The sequence below is a fragment of the Stenella coeruleoalba genome (assembly GCF_951394435.1).
Source record: "Stenella coeruleoalba genome assembly, chromosome: 19".
Lineage (NCBI taxonomy): Eukaryota > Metazoa > Chordata > Mammalia > Artiodactyla > Delphinidae > Stenella > Stenella coeruleoalba.
In genome coordinates this window covers 2,238,037-2,256,668 of record NC_137165.1, presented here as the reverse complement: position 1 = coordinate 2,256,668, position 18,632 = coordinate 2,238,037, and the positions used below count along the sequence as shown (strand labels likewise).

The window sequence follows — 18,632 nt, the reverse complement described above, 5'->3', positions numbered from 1 at the left end:
AGAAAATAATTCCATTTACAGTAGCATCCAAGAGAATCAAATATCTAGGAATAAATTTAACCAAGGAGGTCAAAGACTTGTACAATGAAAACTACAAAACACTGATGCAAGAAATTAAAGACCCAAATAAATGGAAAGACGTTCTGTATTCATGGATTGGAAGACTTGATATTTTTAAGATGGCAGTATTCTCCCCAAAGCAGTCTAACTGGTTTAGTGCAGTCCTGCTAAAAAATTCCAACAGCCTGTTTTACAAAAATGGAAAAGCTAACCCTCATAGTCATACAGAACTGGAAGGGGCCCTAAATGGGCAAAACAAAAAAACTGGAAAAGAACAAACTTGGAATACTTCCCTTTCTAATTTCAAAACTTACTGCACAGGAATCTAAAATACACAAAGGAACAAAATGAACATATCAAGAAACAGAAACAGACTCATGGTTCCCGGCGTGCAGGGCAGGGATGGACTGGGAGTCCAGGATTAGCAGATGCAAACTATTATATATAGGATGGATAAAAAAGGCTCTACTATAGAGCACAGGGAACTGTATTCAGTATCCTGTGATAAACCATAATGGGAAAGGATATGAAAAAGAATGTCTATATGTACAGCAGAAATTAACACAACACTGTAAATCAACTGTACTTCAATAAAAATTTTAAAAAACTTGTATAAAATAAGAACCTACTGTATAAAAAAATAAATAAAATTAAATTTAAAAAACAAAAACTTACTGCACAGCTACAGTAATCCAAACAGTGCGGTACTGGCGTGAGCTGGACATAGAGACAAATGAAGCAGAACAGAGTCCAGAAATAAACCCACACGTCTCTGGTCCACTGATTTTCAACAAGGGTGCCAAGACCATTCAACAAAGAAAGAATCGTTTTTCAACAAACTGTGGTCACCTCGTCTAGGTGATTCTAGTCACGTCTCAGGACTAAGCTAATGCATTACGACCTCAGGGAGCTGCTCCAAGCCATCATAGGGGATCACAGCTTTCACAGTACTTAACCCAAATAGAATTGTGTAATTACTTAATCTTGGTCTCATCCTGAGGGCAGGGTCACGTTTATTTTCTTCAAGTCGACATTTCCAGTGTTTTTGTATACTGAATACACAAACTGTTTTCATATACCAAAGGGAGAAAATCCTTTTTCCTATTCCACAGGGGTCACTTCCCAGACAACTGCTTTGTATCTCAAGCAGTTTATCCTAACAGGACAGGTGAGATGTAAGGTAAGTCACTGAGGAATCAGACACGTACCTATTATCCCGTGATTAGCAGCAAACATCAGAGATGCTCCAAGGGGAAAACCAAAAACATAATAACCGATGGCATTCAGGAGAGCACCCATCTTTTGTTTTCCTGCACCTCTCAGGACTCCACCAGAGGTGCCCTAGAGAGAGGAAAACCAAAACCAGTGTTGCAGTCATTCAGGTGTCATCAATCACATCAGGGCAGAACACAACCTGGTATTTCACAGCTCTGAATACAGTCACATACCCTATATCAAGACAGGGACTGCACCTTACATAAGAGATAAAGGAGAACATTTGCCTTCTAAAGTTATGTTAAGGGACTTCCCTGGTGGCACAGTGGATATGACTCCGCGCTCCCAATGCAGGGGGCCTGGGTTCGACCCCTGGTCATGGAACTAGATCCCACATGCATGCCGCAACTAAGAGTTCTTATGCCGCAACTAAGGAGCCCACAGGCCACAACTAAGGAGGCTGCGAGCTGCAACTAAGACCCCACACAACCAAATAAATAAATATATATATATATTTTAAAGTTACGTTAACAACTACAGCAGCTTTCATCCAGAAACCCACCAAGTAACAGCATTTAAATCTCTATTTAAAAATAGTTCATGGGCGTCCCTGGTGGCGCAGTGGTTGAGAGTCCGCCTGCTGATGCAGGGGACACAGGTTCGTGCCCCGGTCCGGGAAGATCCCACATGCCGTGGAGCGGCTGGGCCCATGAGCCATGGCCGCTGAGCCTGTGCGTCCGGAGCCTGTGCTCCACAGCAGGAGAGGCCACAACAGTGAGAGGCCTGCGTACCAAAAAAAAAAAAAAAAAAAAACTAGACACACAAAATTGTGCTGCATATAGTACACAGAGGTAAAATCACTGCAAACACTCACCGCAAGTGCATCAAACAGATGAAAGGGAGCAAAAATGGGCATCACTTGGCTCACAAGGGACACGACATCTCTGTTGGAGAAAAAGAGTCAGTGACCCAAAACTCACAGTTAAGTGTGGCACTAATCACCTGCTGGCTGGACAAACCTGCCAGAGTGACCAACCAGTCAACTCAGTCCACATACTACTTTCCTATTTGATAAAATGAGGACATGATAAAACCTCACTAACTTCAATGTCACCAGTTAGAATTTAGGTCAAAAGGGACATGGGCTAGGCTGCCACAACAGAGCGTAATTCTTAAAGTTTTGTTGATGAGTATAAAAATGTGAGGGTTGGTTACAGATGAATTGGTTTGCAGGGCAGAAATAGACACAGATGTAGAGGACAAACGTATGGACACCAAGGGGGGAAAGTGGCGGGAGGGGGGGTTGCTGTGATGAATTGTGAGACTGGGATTGACATATATACACTAATACGTATACGTATATACGTATACTTTATACTAATACGTATAAAGTAGATAACTACAGAACCTGCTGTATAAACAATAAATAAAATTCAAAAAAAAGCGAGGGTTGGGAAGAAAAAGCAGGTTTCAGCCTGTGAAGGGTAATCTTCCCCTGTGGCTGGGAGTCTTCCTCAGAAATGCAGCTGGAGGCCAGTGTTCAAGGCAGAGAAAACATCTGCCCTCCTCAGGGATGCCCTGAGCTCTGGTGGCTGTGCTGGAAGGTCTGTCTGGCGAAGGCCTCGCGTGGGGCTCAGGGGCCCTGGAGAACGACTCAGCAGAGTGGCGGTGACCGCAGGCCTACACCATGGGGCCAGTGTGGATGCAAAACACAACAGACGGCAGTGCTCCCCCCAGAGCTCTGGCCTCCCTCCCCTCAGCCTGTGGAGAAGACTGTTAGCCAGCAGGTGCCACCAACTCAGGCAGAGCCCGCAGGCAACCCTCTCACCAGCGCAGCGACCTCCTCCGCGGAGCAGACCCAGGACGGCAGCGTCGGCTAACCCTGCACTGTCTCTACTAGTCAAAGTGACGGTGTGGTCCTTCCTTCACAAGTATAAACATTAAACCAACATGCACCAAACACGGAAGAAAATCAACAGCGCAAAAAAAAGACCAAAATGAGCAGGCAGAAGAGCTGACGCAAAAGGAAACAGAAAGAACGCAAAGAGAGAAACTTTCAAAAATTATAATTCCTGTTCTTAGAAATATTCATAAACAGGCATTTTAAGGAAAAAGAGCAGTTGGGAAAAGTAACTAGAAATGAAAAATATGAACACTAAAATACCACATTCCACTTAAAGACTGGACAATGAAAGGGACGTGGCTAGAGACTAAATTTTAATGGTAAATCTGAGGAAATATCCCAAAACACAGGTAACCACAGAAAAGACACATGTCAAATTAATCCATAAATACTATCATTTATCTCAATTTCCTAGAGCTAAAGAAAAATCCACTGCTTGAGACTGAAAGCCTACAAAGTGCCAGGCAGAATAAAAGATTCACCTGCACCGAAGCACGGCCAAGGACAATCTGAAAGGAATATCTGAAAGGGTCTTCCCTGGTATCACAGTGGTTGAGAATCCTCCTGCCACTGCAGGGGACACGGGTTCGAGCCCTGGTCTGGGAAGATCCCACTTGCCGCGGTGCAGCCAAGTCCGTGCGCCACAACTACTGAGCCTGCGCTCTAGAGCCCATGAGCCACAACTACGAAGCCTGCATGCCTAGAGCCCATGCTCCACAACAAGAGAAGCCACCGCAATGAGAAGCCCGCGCACCACAACAAAGACACAATGCAGCCAAAAATAAATAAATATATTTATTTATTTTTAAAAAAATTTACAGGCAAATGTTCTAGTTGCTGCTTCCTGAGGCAGTGGAAACAGGGCAAACACCACACTAACCAAGCAGCTTGGTAGGAAAGGCTGGGGACGAGGGGTTGTATCAGGGCTCGCTCTGGAAGCTCTGACATGTTACTGGGGATCTAGAAGGCCACACGCACGGCTAGGGCTACACAGAGGCTCAAGAAACACCAGGAAGGGCCTAAGCTCTCACCTGGGGCTGAACTTGAGACTCTGCATGGACAGGAAGTGAAAGTCAAGGCCAAGCTGTAAACTGCCTGGCTGGGTGTTGAAGGTGAACCTGACGCACGTAGAGAGCCCGTCAGCCAAGACTGGGAGATGTTTGGGATGCAGACTGTCCGGTCATTAGCTGACCTCTACGCTAATGCAGCAGAGACTTCAGTGGCCACACTCAACGAAGAATACAGACCTTTACCGAAATAGTTCTTAGAAGTCACTAAGCAAACAAGAGCATCGACAACAAGAACCCAGGGGACGGGGTGAATATGACTTCCAGAATTGCCACATTATAATATTTTAAAATGTCTAGGTTTCACATAGAGAGCAGACATGCGGTGGCCGTGGGGGAGGGGTGGAGTGGGAGTGTGGGGTTCACAGAGGCAAACTATATAGGACGGATAAAAAACAAGGTCCTGCTGTAGAGCACAGGGACCTATAGTCAAATTTTGTAATAACCTATAAGGGAAAAGAATCTGAAAAAGAATGTATTTATAGATGTATAACTGAATCATTTTGCTGTACAGCAGAAATTAACACAACATTGTAAATCAACTAGACTTCCACTAAAAAAAACCCAAATCTAGTTTTCAAAAAAAAATTATGAGTCATGTAAAGAAACAACAAAGTATGGTCCATATACAGGGTGAAAAAAGGAATAAATAAAAATTGTCTCTGAGGAAGCACAGACCTTGGACTCGCTAAAATAGACTTTTAAGCCATCTATTTCAAATATATTCAAAGAGTTAAGGAAAACCATGTTTAAAGAACTAAAGGCAAGTATGAGAATGGTGCCTCACCAAATAGATACTATGAATAAAGAGACAGAAATTATAAAAAATAAAGACCGTGGAGTTGAAAAACCCAAAAAATAAAATGAGAAATTCACTAGAGGGCCTCAGCAGTAGACTTGAGCTGGCAGAAGGAAGATCAGTGAACCTTAAGGTAAGCAAATTGAGATTATTTAGACTAAGGAACAGAAAGAAAAAGGAATGCAGAAAAATGAAGACCTGTTGGAACACCATCAAATATAACAGCACACATAATGGGAGTGCCAGAGGTGAGAGAGAAGACAGAAAAAATACTTGAAGGAAGAATGGCTGAAAACTTCCCAAATTTGATAAAAGACATGAATCCAAGAGACTCAACAAACTCCAAACAGGATAAACTCAAGGGAGAGACAAGTCATTTGCTGAGAGTGATGGCTGAGGGTGGTACAGTGGGTGGGGTCAGTGGTTTGAGGAGCGTGGAGAAGGTCTGATATGGACTGCAGTGATGGACGGTGAGATGGCCAAAGAAAAGCAAGATGGACGTGCTTTTGATGCTGAGGGTCTAACTGTGGCCATAAGTTTCTAGTGGAACCGACACGCCCTCTTCCGTGACTTTTCCAAAAGTGATGCGCTACTGACACAGACAGTGTGCACCTGGGTTCCTCCAGGCTGGGGTTCTGCCACACAGGAGGGATTCAGGAATTCCGCAGACAATGAGCCATGGCCCCTACGCTACATAAGGGAAGGTGTAAAGGCAGGAATGTCATGATGGACTGAGAAAGAGTGCAGGACCAGAGGAGCCAACAGACTGGAGAGCCCAAGCAGCTGAGGAATCCTCTTAGTAGACATGGCTGTTGGAAGCGTTGGAGTTGTGGACTGGAGCTGGAACAGTTACGTAATGACAGAGCCCCAAGCATGACCACGGGAGAGTGTGCCTGCAGAGAGCAGAGGTTACTGGGCTGAGGACTGGGGCACTGGACAGCTCATCCATGTGGATACTGAGCTCAGCCGGGATGCTGCTAGGGTCTGGGGGGCGAGAACACTATAGTGAAGATGCCAGAGCTTTAGGCAAAGGAGGAGGAAATGGAGATATACAAGCGTGTATCACGTGGACAGATGCCAGAAGGTGAAAAGGGTAGGAAATACTGTCACTGACAGAATTAGGAACCCAAAATGTCAAGATGAGTCAAAAAATAAGAAAATAAAGATTGATGGGTACAAAAGTAGGATCTGCATTTGGGTCCAAGAAGATAACCACAGGAGTGCAGAATGTGGACGCTAGGGCTGCTCAGGGGCGCACTGGCAACCAGCTCCACAGACACAGTGTCGTACAGCCACCAAAAACCTAATGCTTCACCAGGAGTCCATCAGGTAGAATGAGGTACAGGGGACACAGTTCTGCTCTAAATGGAGCTAAGAGCACTGCCTTCAGGTTTGTATGAATTCCAAAGTGGAGACTCAAAATCACATTCCATGGGAAATGTCTGAAGGAATTTCAGATGGTTACCATGGAGAAGAGAGCATGAGAGATGCCTTCAAATATCTGCAGGCTGTTAACTCAGAAATGGATTTAGATTCCTCCAAGCACAAGAACCAGAATAAGTGGGTGAAAATTACAGGTACATTTCAGCTCAAAATAAGGAAGGTGTCCTGGGACTTACCTGGTGGCCCAGTGGTTAAGAAACCACCTGCCAATGCAGGAGACACGGGTTCAAGCCCTGGTCTGGGAAGATCCCACATGCTGTGGAGCAACTAAGCCCGTGCGCCACAACTACTGAGCCCACACTCTAGAGCCCATAAGCTGCAACTACTGAGCCCGCGAGCCACAACTACTGAAGCCTGCGCACCTAGAGCCCATGCTCCACAACAAGAGAAGCCACTGCAATGAGAAGCCCATGCACTGCAACAAAGAGTAGCCCCAGCTCACCACAACTAGAAAACGCCCGCGCACAGTAACAAAGACCCAACACAGCCAAAAATAAATAAATAATTAAAAAAAAAAAGGAAGGTGTCCTGAGAATCAAAGCTGCCTTCAGAGGTAGCAAGATGCTCACCCACTGAGGTTATGAAAGTGTAAGTTGGACAACCTGGCAAGGATGTTTTGGAGGAATCCTGATGTAAGATGAGTGATTACATCAAATAGCCTTTTAGATCTCTTTAATTCTAAGATCTTACCAAATTTAGAAAGATTTGCCATTATTTCTTCAGGTTTTTTTCCTGTCCCCTCTTCTCTCTGTTTTGAGAACCCTAGTTACAGCCTTTTTAAGCCAATCACAGCTCACTGATATTCATATTTTTCCAGTCTTTTTTCTCACCACATTTCATTTAGGATATGTATTATTGCTCTATCTTCAAGTTCACTAATCTTTTCTTCTACACTATTCTAATCTGCTGTTACTCTCATCCAATATATTTTCATTTCAGACATTTTCTTTCAGCTCTATAAGTTCAATTTGTTTTTTAAAAAATCTTTGATGTCTTACTTTAGCATGCTCACGTTTTCCTCTATCTTCTTGAAAATACAAAACATAGTTATTAAAACTTTTAATATCCCTGTGTACTAATTCTATCATATGTTTCATTTCTGGGTTGGTTTCAACTGATTGATGTTTCTATGGATTTTAATTTCTTGCTCCTTTGTATACCTGGTAATTTTTAATTAGATGCAGACATCGTGAATTTTAGTTTGTCGAATACTGCATGTTCTTGTAATAATTGAAGTACTCTTGAGCTCTAATACAGTTAAATTTCTTGGAAACAATTTGATCCTTTCCAAGTCTACTTTTAAGCTTTGTTAGGTGGGACCAGAGCAGGCTTCATTCTAGGGCTCATTTTCCTTCTCCTGAGGCAAGGACCTTCTGAGAACTCCACCAGCCATCCCATGCATTACAAGGTCTTGTTCATTCCACGTGGTGGGAACACAAACTCTTCCCAACCCTTTATGAGCTTCAAGGATTGTTCTGCCTGCTCCTTTCAAGTGTTCCTTCCCATCCCTCACCCCACCTTCCCTAGCCTCAGGTGGGACCCTTACACACACAATTGGCTCAGCGGTCGGCTGAAGACTTGAGGGAGAGCTTCCATAGATCTCCAAAGCGCTCTCTGGGCGCCCTCCAGGTGCTCTCCCTGCTCTGGGACTCTGCCTGGGAACTCGCCACAGAGCCTCCCCACTCCCATCTCCATTTCCCCAACCCAAGGAGATGGGGGGGGGCTTTCCCAGGGCCCCTGTCTGCACTTTGTCCTGGAAACTCCCTCACGGTAAGCTGGGGCAATCACGGGGTTCTCCTCAGGGATTTATCTGGGCTGCCTGTGGTCCAATGTCTGAATGCCATTTTTAAAAACACAGATTTTGTCCAGTTTTTTAGTTGTTTAACGCAGGATCGTAAATCCAGTTCCCGTACCTCCATCTGACCACCTCCCTAGCCCTAAGATTTTACAATATATTTAAGCACTGGTCTAAAACCAGTGGGGTTGGGTCAAACTAGAAGAGCACACTTAAAAGTAATAAAACCGAATTTCTCCATAAGCATAATCTGAGGCAACTGGTGCAAATTACTGAAGCTTCTTCATAAGGATTTGGTTTATTCAAGACACTTTATTGCATCTAAATAATTACACAAACACATCATTACAGAAAATGCAGTAAAATTCTACCTAAGGTTGGGTCAGTGGTTTATGCAAACACTGCCCAGATGGTTCAGGCGTGCTGGCTGCCAGCGTGCCCTGGACGGGGAGGTGCCTTTCTGGGGATGAGGTTTTTTCCATGTGCTTTTTCTGTGTATCTCTGAGCAAAAACACACCGAGCACAAGAGAAAGCCCACTTGCATTTGATAAATGAACTGGGTATTGGAGGGGTGGAGGGGGTTTCCATGGGCTTCCTTCATTCAAACCTCTTCAGATTCACCCCCAGCTGCACTACAGATTTTCCTATGGAGTAACATGCTACTCAGAGTCAGAAAAGTATAGTGAAGAAAGAAAGCATAAAACTAAAAATGTTCTCCTAGAAGATGGTACATACTTGTCACTGGTGAATGCATAGGCTACCACATCCTTTAAAGCAGCAAGGAAGATACCGGTTACAAGTGCGCAAACACCTGGAAAATACAGAGGAAACAGCAGGAAATGAAAGTGCTCCCGAGTGTGACAAATCCTCGTACCGACTTCTCAGGAGATATTTGTCTCAATGGTTTAAGAAATGTAATAATTTAAAGTGTTTCTTCTTACTGTCTAGGAACAGAGCACCTAAGGTCAGATGATTCTAACTTCTTTTTCTAAGGGAGACTCATAGAAAAGATGTTCAATAAGATGACAGCATCATCAGAATCTTCTCTAACTGCTCAGATTCCAGAACATTCAAACTGCCTAAGGGTCAGTGATCCAGGAACCTGGAGAGCTGGGCACACAGATTCTGGTCAGAAATAAGCCTGCATGGGCTTCCCTGGTGGCGCAGTGGTTGAGAGTCCGCCTGCCGATGCAGGGGACACGGGTTTGTGCCCTGGTCCCGGAAGATCCCACGTGCCGCGGAGCGGCTGGGCCCGTGAGCCATGGCCGCTGAGCCTGCGCGTCCGGAGCCTGTGCTCCGCAGCGGGAGAGGCCACAACGGTGAGAGGCCTGCGTACCGCAAAAAAGAAGAAGAAAGAAAGAAAGAAAGAAGCCTGCACATGACAACAACTGCCTTTGAAATGATTCCTGTTAGTACCAAGTGGAAGAGTATTTAGCTGGTGCCTAATAACAGAAAGTCATATTTAGGAGCTTCATTTAACGGAGTAAACAGAAGTCAGCATGAAGAAGAAAGACTGCAGCTGCGTTTGCACACGTAAGTCAATTCCCAGAGAAACTATGATATGTATTTCTCAACTTCGATACAGCTGCGCCAGCGAGCAGCAGTGCCACACTCACCTGCACACAGGAGGGCGGTGGCACAGGAGTGTCGTGCCTGCTGGGCATCCCCTGCCCCCAGGGCACTGCCCACCCGGACGCTGGCTGCCACACCAAGGCCTAGAGGCACCTAGAAATGAATGATCACAAAATCACGAGGAGGGGTCAGAGGGTCTGAAAATCAGAGTATCAGTGCACTGGAGTCTACCTGCGCGGAAACCCAGGACAGAGTCAGAGCCCCGGGTTCTAGACCCGGTTCCAGTACATCCTTGCCGTATGACTGGAAACAAGTGGCTTGGCCTCGCCCACTGTTACAGATGTGTAACAGCCGCCCTGACCGCTGCCCCCATCAGAGGCATCAGAGTAGAACCTCTTAAAGATGCTGGATTTGAGGGCAAAGCACCTCCCTTATTAACTAAACATACACTATCAAGAGTCAATTCAACTTTGCTACATTCTACAAGACTTAATGAACTATAAATATATAAATCATTCGTAAAAATGAAATGAATCGTGAGAAAAGCACTTAGAACGAAGCCTGGCACACTGTGGGAATTCCACAAAAGCTGATGAAATCTGCCTCCACCATCCGTTATGTGTCCAACATTCCTACGTCTAATTACCCATTAAATCCAACTATGGCCCTTCACAGTAGATGCCCAAACTTTATTTTAATTACTGGTTATAAATCTGAAGCTATGTGCTTGCCTGCTTCTTAAACAGACCATTATTCAACTTGCAGGGTCATGTCGGTTGTTCTCCTGTGATGACAGTGCTGCCCTCGGGGGCTGTTTGTGAAACACGGGTTGTGTAGTAACCCGATTTTAGTTCTCAGGTCTGCTTTTAATAATTTATACGTCAGCTTTAACTTCTATTCCTACTAGAAGCAGCCTCCTCCTGAGAGCCGTCTAATTTGTTGCTGTTTGAGAACCAGCCTAAGTGAAGTTGAAAAAAAATATGTATTAAAAATTGTTAAGTTGGGCTTCCCTGGTGGCGCAGTGGTTGAGAGCCCGCCTGCCGATGCAGGGGACACGGGTTCGTGCCCCGGTCTGGGAAGATCCCACATGCCGCGGAGCGGCTGGGCCCGTGAGCTATGGGCGCTGAGCCTGCGCGTCCGGAGCCTGTGCTCCGCAATGGGAGAGGCCACAGCAGTGAGAGGCCCACATACCGCAAAAAAAAAAAAAAAAATGTTAAGTTTAAGAACTTGAAAAACAATGGACCTGACTATATAAAAATTTACAAGACTTGTGGGCTCAAAATATACATATTGGCTTCAGCTCCAGATGAATGGCCAGCTCACATGCTTAACCCCCTTCCTTCCCCAAATGCCACTAAAATGTCAGTAAAGATGCTTAACAGAGAAGAAACTCATTAACAGCTCTGAGACTAAGTGAGCTGATGAGCTTCTGGAAGAGGGAAAGGACAACAGGAAGCCAAAGTCCAGATGAGAAAGAGGAAAAGGCTACATCCCACTCGTTCTTCCCACAAAGGCCCCAGGAGGCAATGATGAGCAGTCCTGTGGACTCATGACAGGGTCACAGACAGCACAGCACGGCCAGACCCCACTGCTGACCGGTCCTCCCTCTCAGACTCACTGCACAGCGACTGGTGGTGTGAGTGCCTCAGAGCCAAGCCCTTCTCGTCTTGGGGGATGGGAGGTGGGGTGGGGCAGTGGGGGAGGTCAGGACTGCTGCTCCCTGCTCCCCATGCATAAACCCCTTAGGTGAAGATGTCATGTGACAGATCCCACCTCTGTACTGATCCTTCCCATGCAGGGGAGAGGTCTGCTGGAGAAAAATCCACAAACAACAGGTCAGGAAAGCCACGTCAGCCATTTAGTTAATAAATCAATGCATTTTCCTTTTCTTGCCTAATTGCACAGGCTCGAATCTCCAATAAAATGTTCATTATAATTGTTGAATATTAAGATTCGTGTCTTACTTCAGTTATCTAATGGTCTCTGTCTCTCATCAAACGTCTGAATATGGCATCCCCGCCAGTCTCTATCCTCTCCCTGGGGAATTCCTACTAGATAGAAGATATATAATGGGTCTGCATCTTTCACATGTTCCAGTTCTACTTTTTCTCACTTGTATTTACTGTGGCAAAATACACGCAACGTGAAATTTACCGTGTTAGCCATTTCTTCCCTTATTTCAGTAATTACTATGTGGTGTATTTTTTTTTAACCGTTAATAACCATTTTAAAGTACGCACTTCAGTGGTATTAAAATACTTCCGTAATGCTGTGCAGCCATCACCACCATCATCTCCAGAACTCTTTTCATCTCCTAAAGCTGAAACCCTGTGCCCATTCAACAATAAATCCTCACTCCCCCCTCCCCCAGAGCCTGGCAACCACCCTTCTACTCTGTCTCTATTGACTAGTCTAAGCACCACATATGAGTGGACTTGTCCAGTATTTGTCTTTTTACGTATGGCTTATTTCATCTAGCATAAGGTCCTCAAGGTTCATCCACACTGTTCCATGTGTCAGAATCTCCTTCCTTTTTTTAAAATAACCCCATTGTATGTATATATCACATGTTGTTTAGCCGTTCGTCTGTGGAAGGACACTGAGGCTGCTTCCACCTTTTGGCTCTTGTGAATAAGGCTGCTGTGAACATGAGTGTGAAAATATCTCTTTGAGATCCTCCTTTCAACTCTTTTGGGTATACATCCAAAAGTGGAATTGCTGGGTCGTACGGTGATTCTACTTTTAATTTTTTAGGAACTACCATTTTTCTATTTTCCCATGGCAGCTGCATCATTTTACATTCCAACCGACACTGCATAAGGGTTCCAATATTTCTACACCCTCGCCAACACTTATTTTCTGTTTCTTTTTTTTTTTCTTTTTTTCTCGAGAGTAGCCATTCTAATGGGTGTGAGGAGGTATCTCACTGTAGTTTTCATTTGCATTTCCTAATGATCGGTGATACTGAGCATCTTTTCATGTGCTTATTGGCCATTTGTATATCTTCCTTGGAGATAACACCCGTTCAAGTCCTTTGCTCATTTTAACAACAGGATGTTTTGTTTTTTGTTATTGAGTTTTAAGAGTTGTCTATATATTCTAATTAGTAATCTTTATCACATAGGTGATTTGCAAATATTTTCTCCCATTCTGTGGGTTGCCTTTTTACTCTGTTGATACTGTCTTCTGATGCACAAAATTATAAAATTTTTATAAAGTCCAATTGTCTATTTTTCTTTTGTTGCCTGTGCCTTTGCTGTCATATCCAAGAAGTCATTGCCAAATCCAATGTTGTGAAGCTTCTGCCTTATGCATATACTTCTAAGAGTTTTATTGTTTTAAGTCTTAGATCCACTTTGAGTTGATCTTTGCACATGGTGTTAGGTAAGGTCCAACTTCATTCTTTTGCATGTGGATATCCAGTTTTCCCAGGAACAGTTGTTTTTGTCAAAAATCACTTCACAATATATGTGAGGGTTTACTTCTGGGCTCTCTATTCTATTTCATTGGTCTGCATATCTAATTCCGTCTATTTATATGCCTTTGTTTTATTATGGGAATTTCCACAGATCTATCTTCAAGTTCATTATTTGATTTTTCAGTTTTAACTAATCTATGAAGTATTAAATTTCTGTGGCTATATTTTCATTTTTTTTAAATCCTACTTGGTTGTTTTCCAAATATTCTTTGGGTATCAATTTCTTCTTTTATGTTGAATGATTCTGAACATACGACTTTTCTATTCTCTGATGATTATACCATCATCTCAAACTCCAAACTCTAACTTTCCTGTATCTGTTAACTCTTGCTCTCAGTGGATTATTTCTCTGTATTTTATCATTTTTATTTTAAGTTCACCACTAAGGGGACTTGTTTTTTTTCCATAAAAATAATGAGCACTTATTGCTTCACAGTCTCTAACAAAGGGAAGCCTGGGACAAGAAACAGAAACTAGAATGGTGGTTGCCAGAGGCTGAGGGCAGGAGGAATGGGAATTATTCAATGAGCAGAGTTTCAGTTTTGCAAGAGGAATAAGTTCTGGAGATTGGTTGTACAACAATCAAAATATGCTTAACACTACTGAATTAGGCAGTTAAAATGGTAGTTAGGATGGTAGACTTCACGTTATGTGTATTTTACCACAATTAAAAATAAAAATTAAAATTGAAGCCTGTGATAGAACAGGTAGAAAAACAGAAGATATGAACATAACGTAGAATTGGTAGATAGCTTCGGTTTACTGCAAACCTATAAACAAGCTCCACGGGACTTCCCTGGTGGCCCAGTGGTTAAGAATCCACCTTCCGACGCAGGGGACTTGGGTTTGATCCCTGGTTGGGAACTAAGATCCCAAATGGTGCAGGGCAACTAAGCCTGCTTGCCGCAACTACAGAGCCCACATGCTCTGGAGCCCGCATGCCACAACTAGAGAGCCCACGTGCTGCAACTACTGAGCCCGCACGCTCTAGGGCCTGCACACCACAACGAGAAGCCCATGTGCCGCAATGAAGAGCCTACATGCTGCAATTAAGACCCAACACAGCCAAATAAATAAATAAATAAATATATTAAAAACAAACAAACAGGGCTTCCCTGGTGGCGCAATGGTTGAGAGTCCGCCTGCCGATGCAGGGGACACGGGTTCGTGCCCCGGTCCGGGAAGATCCCATATGCCGCGGAGCAGCTGGGCCCGTGAGCCATGGCCACTGAGCCTGCGTGTCCGGAGCCTGTGCTCCGCAACGGGAGAGGCCACAACAGTGAGAGGCCCGCGTACTGCAAAAGAACAAACAAACAAACAAAAAACAAACAAAAAACCCAAACAAACTCAAGGGCCACCATTTAAAAATAGAAGCAAGGACTTCCCTGGTGGCACAGTGGTTAAGAATCCCGAGCCCTGGTCCGGGAAGATCCCACATGCCACGGAACAACTAAGCCCGTGCGCCACAACTACTGAAGCCGGCGCACCTAGAGCCCATGCTCCGCAACAAGAGAAGCCACTGCAATGAGAAGCCCACACACCAAAACGAAGACCCAATGCAGCCAAAGATAAATTAATTACTTTTTTTAAAAAACAGAAGCAAAACCAAATCGTGCCTTGATGGAATCCTTCCCCCATCAACAGCCAATCCTCTAGACAGAACTGACTCCCAGCAGCCTCTGCTTCCTCACCCCGAGAAGGTCGGTGCCCACATCTGCCTCCTGCTTTTCATCACTCCAGAACGTCTCCGATAACCCTAAATCCAAGGGACCCTTCCCACCCTCTCCCTGGCTCTTCCACGACCTGTTCTCGGCGTCGCCCCCCTTCCACACCTGCCTGGGCCTGGCTCGTGGTGGGGGTCTCCTTCTGCTGCTGACTCCTGTGTCTTGGGGTTTGCCCTTAGACACCCTCCCGGCTCACTCCTACACGACCACATCAATCCCCCACTAAGTCCTTCTTTCACTTTTAAGACTAAAAAAACATATGTAAACAGAAACAAAAATGGCCCCTCATCCTACTGCCCAGGTGGCATCTGTTTTTCAAAACCAAGGAACAAAGGGCCTATATGTGCAGAACTGGAATATTCAGAAAGCCTCAGAAGGTAAAAGGCCTGACGCCACGCAGCTGTTCAAGCCCGAAACCCTGGAGGCATTTGTGATTCTTCCCGTGCGTTGCCAAGCCTCCCACATCCAAACCCTGGTCCTGTCACTTCCGCTCTGCCCAACGGCATCACTAACTCAGCCTCTCTGCCCCTTCTCCACCACCAGCCGCCTTCCACTTGCTCCCCTCGACGATTCCAACAGCCTCCTTCCCGCCTCCCATCCCACACCTGTCCTCCAAGCCAGCTTCTACACAGCGGCAAGAAGCTTCTCTCCTCGCTAACCCCTCAGCCGGGCTCGTATCAGGTCCCTGAACATGCAAGGGCTCTCGTGCATCCCTGCATCTCAGGGCCTGTGGTCAGCCCTGACTGTGGGCTTCCCGGGCTGGCACCTTCTCACCCTTCAAGTCTCCGCTTACACAGCAACTCAGGAGGACCGTTCCTCAACGCCTATCTAAAAAGGTGTCTGTCTCTGTTTTCATACAGCTTAGACTTATTTTGTTGTTTGCTTCTTTTATGGTGCATGTTATATGTCTGTATCATGCTCTTATTCATCTCTTTGCTTGCTTATCTCCACGCCAGCCCACCAGCCACAAGAGACAGGGACTGTCTGCACCTTATGCCCCACCATATCCCAGCACCAAGTTATTTGCAGTAAACTCCGTTATTTCCAATAAACATGCCAGGCATTCTGCTAAGTATTTTATATAAGCTTTGTCTTAATTTTCACCTGCCAGGTAGGTATTTTTTCCCACTGTGTATACGGGGAAAGTTAAGCTCAGAAAGGTTACGTAAGGAGCCCAGCATCACACAGCTGGGAAGCAGCACGGCCAGGACCCACACCCAGCAGTGTGTCTGGCTCCAAAATCCACACTTGCTTCTCCAGCTGCGCTCCCCCCTCGTACCGTCTAACTCTCCGAGTGGACAGCACGGCATCGCCTTACCATGTAAGCCACAGAAGCCAGTACATAAATGACGGCCTGGGCTCCAAGCTCTGTCACGCTCATCAATCCTGAAATGTTCAAAAAGTGGAGTAAAGTGAACATTTTCCTTATGAAACTAGAACCTAATGTAATTTCAGAGAAGCCAAGGTTGCCCCCAGAAGCGTAATCCAATGGCAGAATTCACTGTCTGTGCCAAGGAGAAGCCCATTCAGGAAGCATCCAGGAACTGCAGCAGCTAAGATGGGACACAGGCTCATTCCAGAAGCCCCCACTTCACCAGGGAACAAAACACGGGGCTTAAGTAGAAAACCAGGCGGTGCCCGGGGGTGCAGGTCATCCTTCAGGGAGATGGGGGACCACAGTACGGAGGGAAGGACAGAGGGCAGTGGAACTCCATGAGAAGTGATGGCACTATGAACGCATTCCAGTGTCCACAGAAACTTTCAGATCAAGTATTATTACCCTCTGTCTCTGCTGTTTCCTCTGTTCCTCCACTAGCAGTGGATGGCTAAGGTGAATGCCCGTGACCAAAACTGTTCTAGGTCGGAAAGAAACAGAGCGAGGCTACAACACAGCAAAATCTGTCACTCTGTAAACGCCCAGCAACAGTCGGCCGAGCCACACAGTGGCCAGCATCCTGAGACCTAGACTCGGGCTTTGTTCTGCTCCGTGACCTTGGCAGGTCGCTCCATGACCGTAGCAATCGTCCCTTTCAAAGCTACAAAATGAAAGGCAGTGGGGTAGCACAAAGCCTCACCCAACCTGAATAGTGTGCTTATGGTCGGATGGGCAGTGAAACCTGTACTGAAATCTTCCACGAGGGCCTGATAAAACCAAGAGGAAGGAGAAGCAAACTTGGGTCTCCTGAAAAGCTCTGTAGACATGATTAACCAGGCTGGTGACAGGTTTCTACCGAAGTGCTGACCAACCTGCAAGGAAGGTTCCGACTTCAAAGGTCCACCACTCAATGCACACCATGAACATGCTGGGGATGGCCAGCTGGATGAAGGAGCCCCACTCCTGGAAACAGTCCCTGGTCCAACCTGGAGGACAGGAAAGAACACAGCATTTACTCTTCCACAGTCTGACACCAACAGTTCTATCTCACACGCGTGCCCACACCAGAAGCTCAGAGACTGGGAGGAGCCGGTGTTCACCGGAAAAACAATGTACTTTAAAGAGGTCAACAAGCCCAGAGTTTGAGATGGTGGGAACAAGGCTGACAAAATGTAGTGAAACTGAAGTCTGTATATGCCCTGTGACCCACACGTATATGTATATGTATATATATGTATGAAAGAATTGAAAGCAGGATCTCAAAGAGATATTTGTATACCCACGTTCATAGCAGTATTATTCACAACAGCCAAAAGGTAGAAGCAACCCAAATGTCCACTCACAGATGAATAAATAAGCCAAATGTGGTCTATACATACAATGGAATATTATCCAAACTTAATAAAGGAAGGAAATTCTGACACATGCTACAAAATGGATGAACCTCGAGGTCATTACGCTAACACATAAGACAAAGGCACAGAAGACACATACTGTATAATTTTACTTATGTGAGATATCAAGAGTAGTCAAACTCACAGAATCAGAAAGGAAGACAGTGGTTGCCGGGAGCTGGGGGAAGGGAGCATGGAGAATTGTTAAATGGATACTGACATATGGGGAGAAATTGACAATAATACAATAGTAGTAGTAACACCCCACTTACATCAGTGGACAGAAAATCAATGTGGTCTTAAATGACACAATACACCAGTTGGACCTAACAGATATCTACAGGACATTACAACCAAAAACAGCAGAATTACACATTCTTTTCAAGTGCACAATGGACATTCTGCAGGATCGATCACATGCTGAGCCACAAAACAAGCCTCAACAAATGTAACAACAATTTGTAACAACAAATGTAAGAGGACAAATTATATATCAAGCATTTTTTTCCAACCACAACAGTATGAAACTAGAAAACAACTTAGAAAAATGGGAAAAGAAAAAACACATGGAGACTGAAAAACATGCTACTAAAAAACCAATGGGTCAATTAAGAAATCAAAGAGGAAATCAGAAAATAACCTGATACAAATGAAAATGGAAACACAACACTGCAAAAATCTATGGTATACAGCACAAGCAGACGGAAGTTTATAGCCATACAGGCCTTCCTCAAGAAACAAGAAAAATCTCAAATAAACTACCTAACCTCCCACCTAAAAGAATTAGAAAAAGAAAAACAAAGCCCA

The 18,632-nt window shown here is 44.9% G+C and overlaps 1 protein-coding gene and 1 pseudogene across 2 annotated transcripts in view; one reads left to right on the top strand and one right to left on the bottom strand.

The window, feature by feature from the left end:
* LOC307176937 (receptor-binding cancer antigen expressed on SiSo cells-like) overlaps nt 1–18,632 on the top strand; it is a 107,080-nt pseudogene that overhangs the window by 55,318 nt on the left and 33,130 nt on the right. The gene's annotated exons all lie outside the window — the stretch shown is intronic.
* The window catches only part of SLC47A1 (solute carrier family 47 member 1), a gene marked incomplete at its 5' end in the record, with an annotated part of 50,314 nt that overhangs the window by 13,516 nt on the left and 18,166 nt on the right, over nt 1–18,632 (bottom strand). The window contains 6 exons of the mRNA XM_079904488.1: nt 1,269–1,401; nt 2,150–2,219; nt 9,018–9,093; nt 9,899–10,007; nt 16,375–16,442; nt 17,304–17,417. Coding sequence (XP_079760614.1) covers nt 1,269–1,401; nt 2,150–2,219; nt 9,018–9,093; nt 9,899–10,007; nt 16,375–16,442; nt 17,304–17,417 — 570 coding nt within the window. The remainder of the gene's footprint in view (nt 1–1,268; nt 1,402–2,149; nt 2,220–9,017; nt 9,094–9,898; nt 10,008–16,374; nt 16,443–17,303; nt 17,418–18,632) is intronic.